We start from the raw sequence: 10,179 nt of genomic DNA on the forward strand, positions 1-10,179 counted from the left end.
TTCATTTGTAAAGACTCAAAATCACTTCTAAGACTTTGAAGACGAATCTTCTTTACCTTATCAATACCCTTGTATGCTTTTTGCAGAAATTTCCAAGCTTATCTTGATGTTGTAGCAGCTGCAAGAATCTCAAAGGTGGCTTCATCCAACCCTTGATAAATCAAGAAAAGAGCCTTCTTGTCCTTATATAGACTTCATGTGACTCTAGAAATTTCTACATGTAACTCATAACTCTTAACTCTTAATATTCCTAACTCATGACTCTTGATATACGCATGACCCATGACTCTTAAATCTCATATAAGTCATGACTCTTCACATTCTAACAACTTATGACTCTTAACCTTCTATAACTTATGATGACTCTTGTGACTCTTGGCTTTTTACCTTCTTGACCTTGACTTGATTTGGCTCTCCAACTAGGATGCTAGTTGGATGCTACATCACCTTAGGAATCAAGTTTATTATCCAACAATCCTCATCAAAAGTGTGGAGGATATCCAAAGTGAAAGCGCAGGATATCTACCTTCCCCTTGATATTTTGGTTCGCTCAAATGCTTGAGATAGTTCTGGATGTCATGCACGTAGTAGGGTTGCGCATCAATTTGTCCCGACCTTATTCATAAGATCCACTATATATTCCATACTGATCTCCTTCCAAGCACCTCATGAATAGTTCTACCTTGCATACAAGGCGGCAGTGCGCATGCCCTCCCACTAGCTATCCCTACTGCCTCCGCTCGAAGGAAAGTACGATACCATTTCGAGGATATGGTTGTCTAGTTTAGTGGTTTGTCTTTTCCTCTAGAGCGTTATGCTGTCACTCATATTTTTATATTGTACCCGGTCATCTCCATCAAGACAAACTAGTTATCAGTTTTTATTAGGTTCTACTATTGTTCTTCGGCCTAGATAAAGATTCATTTATTTCCAGGGCAAAGTAGCCTACTGCATACACGTAAATATAAATATGTATTCTTGTGTATTTAGTTTTATTTTTATTTTGTTTGTCATGTATGTCATACGATTCATCTCTATTTTGCTGTTTACCTATTAACTGGTCGTTTTAGAATGCAAAAGGTCAATTTATTCCTTTTTTTGTTAAATTTGATGAATTAAATTAAACAAAAAATATATATCCGTGGGAGTCTAAAAATAAAATATTAGAAAATAGAAAAGAAAGATCCATCAAGTAATATTATAGAGTAGATTCTCCATGATTTGCCACATAATGTCATCTAATCAGCATCAATATTAATTTTTCTATAAATATGCAAAACTTCAATAGATAGTAGTGATGAATCCTATCCTCAATTGAAGAGAAATCAGTAAGTCTTCTGATAACCAACATAGAGTCAACCTCTAAATAAATCTGAAGCCCATAGTGCGTAAACAACATACTTCAGACCCTTCCATGCTGCCTGCAACTCAACTATTGAAACCATGGTATCAAATATTCTAACACCACCCGCTGTTATAAAAACAGTACTATCTTTCCGAATGATAAAATCAACTTCACCTAAGGTCTCCTCTCTCCAATATATTGCCATCAAAATTGATCTTGAGGAAGCAGGGGGCTTCCAAGAAGAATATATTATTTAGAGAGGCATACAGATTGCAAAAGAATAGCCACATATTTTGCTTTTGTTGTCAAAGATCTTTCTACGAAGCTGCCTGAAGATATTCATGAGCCTAGGTGGATGCTTTCTAAAGAATTACCCAAGCACTCTGCTGTATACCTTGGAAGATGCAATTATTCTTTGCCAAAGTAATATAACAAGCCAAATTGCTTCGTCCTTACGAGCATTATTGAAAAATCTCTCCAGAAGAAACTCCTCCTTATACAAAGATGAAAAAGTAATTGAATTTTGTAGTGGAGCTTGCCTCCATACCTGAGCTGAGCTGCATCTCTGCATTAAGGATTACATGAGATAACGACTCATCAATATCTGGGCATATATCACGTTGTCTTGGGATATGATAACCATGCTGATATAATATAGGTCTATATGGTAGTCGAAGCCACACTAACTTCCACATAAACAAAGCTATCCTAGGATAGAACTTCTAGCTTCCAAACCCAACCAATGTTCCCAATTGGTTGGAGTTTAAATAGAAAAAGTTGATAAAATCCTATTACTTTGATAGTCAGACCAAAAGATGGACCCCAACCCAATCTATCACCATAGTCACCCACTAGAACTGGAATCGACATAATTCGATCACTACAGGAAAAGAAGGTTTTTCCGACTTTTTGTTGCGACGCTAGGTATAAATGTCGGCAATTTTGGCTCAGGGGTAAAAATTTGCTGATGCTTCAAAGAAGCGTCGTAGATACAACGAGTAGATGACGCTTCAAAAAACGAAGCATCGTCGGTGGTCATTCCCTCCCCCCCAGCCCGGTTCCAACACCAAAACAAGAAAAGATAAATTCTAATCCCCCTCTCTCGATCCCTAAACCCTGCAACCGCCCCTCAACCCGCGCAACCCCCCCCCCCCCTCCCCCCTCCCCCTGCCCCACCTCATGGCAGGGATGACTGTGGAGTCGAGGATATCAAGGAGGGATTGGTCCAGGAGCCCTCCGGCGGCGCGGGGAGCGGGGGGTACCAATTCCAACGGTGGGGTGGAGGATTGAGGTCGAGATCGGAGGGGAAGTCGAGGAGGAGTAAGTCGTCAGCAGCGAGGCAACCCTCCGGCGGCTCTTCGAGAGGTTCCACCATCGCTGTTTCTGAGAGGACCCAGGTTTCTCTCTGGTTTTTCTTCTATCTTCTTTCTTTTCTTTGTTTCTATTTTTTTTTTTCTTTTCCCTCCTAAGTTTTAGAATCTATCTTTGGGTGGTTAAATTAGATGCTCCCGTGGCGAGGCCCTCTTCCTCGCCTCTTCCTCTTCCTTTTCCTCGCCTCCGGACGATCAGGGACTGCCTCATGCCCGCCGCCTTCTTTGTCGCCTACTGCACCTTCCACCTCTGCCTCCTCTGCGGCCTTGTCGACCTCCTCATCAACGGCTATGCTGCATCCTATGCTATCAAAGCGAGGCCTCTTAACCTCCTCCTCTGAATGCACACCAAGTGTTTGATGGTTGATGAGCCCCTCCAACCCCTTCTCCCCCAAGGCCATCTACGGTGAGTCCCCCAACCCCTTCTCCCGCAACTCTAATTTTTTGCTGGTTTTGGTTGCAGAAGCGGAGAGGGTTGAAGGGAATGGAGAGCATGGACAGTGATTAGGAATAGTGATGGAGGTGAAGAAAACTAAGAATCTGAAGCTAGGGTTGAAGAGAGAAAATAAGAGAAAAAAGAGAAAGCGAAGATTGGGCGGTGGAGCATCTTAGTATTTCTGGCTTATTTTTCTTTCTTAAATCTTTGGCTTCCCTTTTTTTTTGATTTCTGTAATCTTTTTGGTTGTTCTTTCAAGCGGATGGAGGAGCGGTGTGGCCCTTCCAATCCTCGAGCTCTTGTATAGATCTCTAGTCCGTATTTTAATGAGAAGAAATTTATCGAATGAAGCATAAAGACACTTTCAATCCAAGAGTTAGAATTTTTAAATATTTTTTTAAAAAAAATATTTATAATGATGCTTATAAGTGTCGGTAAAGGCTCGAGACTTATAAGCATCGGCAAAGGCCCGAGGTAGCCCAATGCTTAAAAGCGTCGGTAAAACTTCGATTTTTACTAACGCTTTACAAAAGCGTCGGCAAAAAAAGTTTGCACTCCTACCGACCCGACACTTTTGCGACGCTTTAGAAAGCATCAGAAAAAACTTTTGTTTTGTAGTGGATTCACTAACTCTTCTAAGAAGTGTTGAGAAATAAACAGCTAATTCTACTTTCTTTCATCAAAGATTATGATAACTTTAACCATAATGTCCTGCAGTGCGTAAGTATCAATAAAAGTCGGCCATCGTACCAAAGGTAGAGATGACAACCATGGATCTTGGAGCATATTAATAGATGCATCATCTCCTACACACTATTTAATATTAAAATAAATAAATGGAGTATAGCAATAAATGTTCTTCCAAATTGGAGAGGCACTTTGTGTACACATCGGTAAGATACCAACGACCATGAGCCATATTTCACCCTCATAAAATTAGCTTCAAAAACCATCCTACATCAAAAGATATCTCGCCACATGTTTGGCCATAAGAGGTTCACTTTTTGTAATCAAAGAGAGAATACCCAATCTACCATTCCAAACAAGTTGACATACATAATCCCAAGAAATTAAATATGCCCTTTTTGAACTATCATCTTAGTCCCATAGAAATTTCCTAATAATATTCTCCAACTTCAGAATAACTCCTTTAGGAATAATAGTATTTGACATTAAATTAATGAGAGAAGTAGAAAGTACCAACTTTATAAGAGTAACTCTACCCATCATAGAGAGAGCTCTCTACTTCCATCCCTTTAATCGGCTGAAAACAATGTTGTATCATGCGCCTGTAATTAGACGAGGAGAGTCGCTTTCCAGAGATAGGATTTCCAAAATACTGCCATATGCCATCATATTCCCCAATATTTAAGTGATTCTTTATGCACTGCCTAGTAAGGGTATTAACATTTTGGGTTAAATTTCATCATAAATTTTTCAAAATTCTTTTGTTAAGAAAATGTACAATAATTATTTAGAATAGTAGATAAAGCCCTTGCATTAGATAAAGTAGCCCTAGGAAACAAAATGCAATCATCCGCAAATAGAGGATGAGAGACTATGACCTTCGATCTATCTGGCCTATATATAGATAAAGAATTGTCTCCATTGCAACCTTTAACATCCTTGATAGTGCATTTGCATAAATAATAAACAAATAGGGTAATTAAGGACAACATTGTCAAACACTAATAGTGAAATAAAAAAAAAGCAGAAGTCGTGTAATTTCTTAGGATGGCGGCATAATACAACCCCAAATCTGATTAATCTAGGGATCCAAAAAACCCAGCTGATGAAGAGAAAATAACAAAAAAATCCACTAAACTTTATCACAATCTTGGTCCGTATCTAATTTAATTTCCATGTAGCTACATCTAATCGGGGCTTGCTATAAATTATACATAATCTCTTGAGCCATTAGAACATTATCAAAAATATTTCTACCTTTAAATAATGCACCTTGCTCTGGATTTATAAGTGGATGTTACGTATTTTGCATTCTATTAGCCATCAATTTAGCAATGATTTTATATAAAATAGTGCATAAATTTATAGGGCGATAATGAGACGGAAGTGATACATCTAACCTCCTGGGAATTGGAGTGATAAAAGTGTGCTTCCATGATGTAGGCATAGAACATGAATTAAAAAATTATTTCACTGCCAAACAACATCTATATGGATGATCAGCTAATAGTGCTTGAAAAAGTATGGTGGAAAATGATAAGGACCATAGATTTTGTCACCTAACATAGATCATGATATGGCTTCAATCTCGGCATCTGAAACCAATCTAAGTAGTATCTCCCTCTTGGACTCAGATAAAATAATATCCGGGGGTGGAACCATAACTGGGTCTATTTCTTCTTCCCAGTTCTCCATCTGGTGCTCAAGAAGCTGAACAGTTTATTCCAAATTGTATATGCATCCTCTAAATTATTTCCATACTATCCTTTAAAAAATAAATACCATTTTTTTCCTTCACCCTCCAAAAACCATTTAATTCTTGATTTTAGTCTCCACATAGTTCTTGTTGACACAAAAGAGAGTGATGTTGAGCAAGGCTTGATTGAAGATTATACAGATCTCCATCTAAAAGACCTCCCCCAATACACTCTATCTCCTCCAGCTTCATTATCGTCCTTTTTAACTTTCTCTAACCTTCTAAAAATATTTGCCACAAAAGTTTTATTTCATGATCGCTACCTTCTTTTCTTAAGCTCCAACCTTCTAGTCGCATGATACATAGCATCTCATCTAACAGGAATATTCTGGACATTACGCACGATGTCTGATGACTGAGGGTAAATACAACCAAAACTTTTCAAATCTAAAAGGAGGTTTACACGTAATTTCTAGTCACAATAAAAAAAAGGCAACGATCAGAAGCTATACGGGGTGGATGGTGCACTTGATAATCAAAAAATCTCTGAATCCAGCCTCTAATAGATTAGGCTCTATCAATTCTCTTCTATATCCTTGTCTGTCCGTTCCGATTATTATACCAGGTAAAATGGATACCCAAATAACTCAAATCAGAATGACTATTTGAGGGGAAGAAAAGGCAAAAGTCTCTAAGTGGAACGCGTTCCCACCTATCTTATGGAAAGGCCTATCAATACAATTAAAATTTTCTAGAATTAATATCTTCTATCATAGATTAACAATAGCAGTAGCTTCTATCCTTAGAAAACGCCTATGTTGACAATGCAGGTTGGCATATACAGCTAATAAAATCCACGGGTGTTTCCTTGGCTCTATAATAAGAAAAATAATTTGCTGTGGACTATTATTAAAAGTATCAATCTTCATATTAGCCTATTGCCAAATTGCAATGATACCGGTCTCAAGAACTAGATGGAAGGTGTTGTCGCGCCCTCGATAACAATCCGGTCTCAAAGAAAACACAAACATACGGGTTATGTAAATAGATCAATCTACTACCAGCAGTTATGAAAGTGGGTTTACCAGCCCCTCCACAATTCCAAAATAGAATTCTCATTTGGTATGATTTGGAGCAAAATTTTCTAATTCATTATCTTTACCAGATCCTTTAGTTTGGGGACAATTCTGTCCTCCATCTGTCGCGTCTGACATGGGAATCGTCAATAATGCACCCTTCATCAAAGAAAGAACCTTTTTATGTTCCTCACGAGGGAAAACTCGACAATTTTCTGCATATTATTGGAGGTCCCTTCCCCCACCATAGGCCGTTGGGACAACCGTTTGTCCTTCCCATGATTAAGAGAAGTGGACGCCCCAACAGATTTTGTGCATGCGGCTGAAAAAAGAAGCGGACGATATTTGAAGCTGGCCGTACCTGGGCTATCTTAGTTTTATCCACAGTCTCTTTTCCACGGCCCAGCTTAGAGCCCACAACAAAAGCCTCCCCACCACGATTTGATTACCACCCGTGTCTATCTGTACCACTGGCTTATCAACAACAACTAATGGCCCTAAGTGGATTTTAACCCAGCTTTTGATTGGGCTCAACATTGTCGCGCCGGTTCATGTTGACTCCATCAATTGCCTGGTCCATCAACTCGGTTGGCCGGTCGATAGTCCGAGTTAGCAACGAGTCGCTCAAGGTACCGGCTCACGAATCGGTCAACATTTTCCCAGCACCTTCCCAAAGTCTAAGGTTTGGACCTCTATTGTTGTCGCTATCGGCCACGGCCCATGCACCTTCTATGGTTGAATTTCTAACCAACACCCTCGCTTGCATAACCGCATTGCCCTAATCAAGTTCGCTTGCACGAAACTCAAAGCAACAGGTAACCCTTACTTGGTTTTCATTCCAAGTGGGATTTTTCGCCCATAGTTTATTTTAGTGGATCCCAACTACCAGGTAGCCTCGAGGGACTGAATATAACCTAAGATGAATGAAGGATTAGTCTTCATCCATGCGAATCTATCATTGGATAGTGCAATAACTGCTTTAAGATATGTGCAGACGAATAAATGAAAGAGTTCTATGAGCTCTTTCTGGTATTCATAGATGGTATAAAATGAAAGATTAATTATCCTTCTTTATGGTGGGATTTTTTTAGAAAAAAAACTCTTTTTGAGTCTCCAAATTATTGATGAATTAAAGATTAATTATCCTTAACATACGGTGGCAAAAATGGGTGATATAAAATAAAAAAAAGAGAAATTTTGATTTTCCCTTTTTAAGCAAATAGAGATTTTGATTTTGAGATATCTTTAGCCTACTGAAAGTTGCCACGTATCAGTAGTATTTTGGGTTGTACAAAATCTGGTGCATTCGTGTGGGACACCATAAGTTCCTATACTGCCCTTCCATCCATCAAATATATTCGGCTATGGAGTCCGATCCATTTAGAAAACATGAAGAATCAAGCTAAAAACTACTCAAAGCATATTACCAATTATAAACAAATAGCTCATATTACCAAAATATAGACAAATAACCATGGTGATCAAGCAACAAACTAAATTAGCAATGGAGTAGAGTTATCTTGTAGCAGAGAACAAAAGCAGTTTTGTTCACGAGGCTCTAATCATTGCGAGATCTCAAAAGGGTTAAATATAATAGTTATGTTGAGGTTGCTTTTGTGTTTTAAACTTATGACTTTTAAGTCACAAAAAAATAGTTCTAGTGCTGTACCAAGACTCATCCTCTTACCAATTTAATAAACTTTAATAGCTATACGAAGAAATCTTGCATTCTATCAAACCCATAAATAATCTAATAAGGGTAAAAGTAAATAAAATATCCATACGCAAGCCAGGAAAGAATTGTTACTGGACCAATACCAGGATTCCTTTTCCTGGGAACGTCTTTCTGCTTTCCCTCATAACCATTTATTAAACTTCTAATTGAGTTGATAGCTCATGCACCGGCTGTACATTAAAACCTCAATTTTAGTGCCAAGAAAGCTAAAATTTCTCCATACTGCTGCTGCTAAAGTTGATAATGTATATGATGACAACCACAAGGAGAATGAGATTGAGAAAATAAAGAAAATTATCATGTCGCAGGGAGTATCTGCAGATAAAGATATTACTATTGTTGTAGGGAGATACAAATTATGACCTTTCAACCCTTGACCATCTCTCTGTTTTTTTTTTAAAATATTAACTCTTTATAGAAAAACTAAAAGAATGAATGCATCAGATGACACCCATACATTGCCTTCTAGACCTTAATAAACACCACAATTACAAGCGCAAGCAGTGGGAAGATGGATTAATTTTGAGAAGATACGATGGAACTTAGCAGCACAAGGGGATGTCTCCCCTGAGAAAACCTCTCGGAGGCAGTACCCCTGATCGCTTCGGTGGAGATGCTGGCACCAAAGGTGATGATGGAGATGGCAAAGGTGGCGATGGCTCCGATCGAAGTGGAGCTGCAAAGAGTGCACATAAAAAGAACGAAAGAAAACAGAGCCGTTAGTGAAATCAGAGCATTGTCTTTGGGTCAATCTATAAGTTCGAGCAACTACGATCGAATTGCAATCATTTTAGGAGGAACCACAAGACTACTGAGAAAATCAAAACAAAGGTGATCATGAAGAGCATCTTACGTAGCGGAAGAAGGGCCGGCGTAGACGCGACAGGGCCTGCCAACGACCAATTAGCAACAGGAGTTAGACTTCATCAAACTTATTAGCACAGGTTAGAGATAGGAGGAGTGGAAGTATGTACCTGGACCCGGAAGTGTCATCGCTGTACCTGTGAGGGAAAAAAAAATGCACTGAATTATGACAAATATATGTGATGCATGAATTTAGAACTCCTATGAGTTATAACGAGTTTAATATATGTGGAAAAAGAAGAGATAAAACGACTTAAAGAAGTTACGATGGATTTATCCTAATTACTTTGCATGCGTCGAAACTAAACAAAACCATGCACTATGAGTTTAGGAAATGACCAAACCTTTGCATTGGAGGGGGATCGACATCAATCCGCACATGCTGGGAAGTGACATAGCAAGTGTTTGATTGAAGGGGACGTTGAATGGGACATTGCCTGTGAGTATGAGGCAAGTGCAGTCCATGCGGAGACCGATGAGCCCCGTGAGAGCTGAGCAACACTCCTTGGTCGGAGAACCGCCGGCGATGGCGGTGGCCATAAGGTATTTTAGGCATGGGGTGAAGCTACTGATCGAGCCTGTGCACGCCTTCGAGATCTGGCCGGCGACCGGAGTCGCCGGTGCCGTCAAAATGGCAGCTAGTATCGACATTGCGATGCTAAAGCACTTGATTTTCTCCATGTCCGCTTTCTAAGCGTGGAGAATGGAGTTTGTAGGTGCGGACAAATAGAGAAATGGGTGATATCAGAGCTTGGCGTGGAGTTGGAGGGAGGAGAGGATGTATTTATAGTAAGAGATTGATTAGGGGATTTGAGGTTGGTTATGGTGGTTGGCAAGCTTGGCTTAGTTATTAGGATTGTGTTTACTTGTGGGATCGAATTAATGATTTAAATTTTAGCTAAAAGCGCGTAACAGCAGATATACATACAAATCGGATTACGGGCTGGCGCATGTCTTAGCTTTATAAACA

At 39.2% G+C, this 10,179-nt stretch overlaps 1 protein-coding gene and 1 long non-coding RNA gene across 3 annotated transcripts; one reads left to right on the forward strand and one right to left on the reverse strand.

Moving 5' to 3' along the window:
* Window positions 1-2,200: 2,200 nt before the first annotated feature.
* On the forward strand, window positions 2,201-3,293 carry LOC113461249. Of its 2 annotated transcripts, none has more exons than XR_003383389.2 (2): window positions 2,201-2,753; window positions 2,848-3,293. It is a non-coding gene; the product is annotated as an uncharacterized LOC113461249 (long non-coding RNA). The 2 variants fall into 2 exon arrangements; XR_003383388.2 differs by having other exon boundaries at window positions 2,294-2,742.
* A 5,337-nt stretch (window positions 3,294-8,630) lies between these two features.
* LOC103696838 (non-specific lipid transfer protein GPI-anchored 19-like) lies at window positions 8,631-9,953 on the reverse strand. The gene is made up of 4 exons (XM_008778561.3): window positions 9,554-9,953; window positions 9,320-9,346; window positions 9,199-9,234; window positions 8,631-9,021 (listed from the first exon to the last, which is right to left on the reverse strand). Exons 1-4 carry the CDS (start codon window positions 9,888-9,890, stop codon window positions 8,888-8,890), a joined length of 534 nt encoding a protein of 177 aa, XP_008776783.2. The 5' UTR covers window positions 9,891-9,953; the 3' UTR covers window positions 8,631-8,887.
* Window positions 9,954-10,179: the final 226 nt, after the last annotated feature.

Source organism: Phoenix dactylifera, chromosome 4, assembly GCF_009389715.1.
Source record: "Phoenix dactylifera cultivar Barhee BC4 chromosome 4, palm_55x_up_171113_PBpolish2nd_filt_p, whole genome shotgun sequence".
NCBI classification, from domain to species: Eukaryota; Viridiplantae; Streptophyta; class Magnoliopsida; order Arecales; family Arecaceae; genus Phoenix; species Phoenix dactylifera.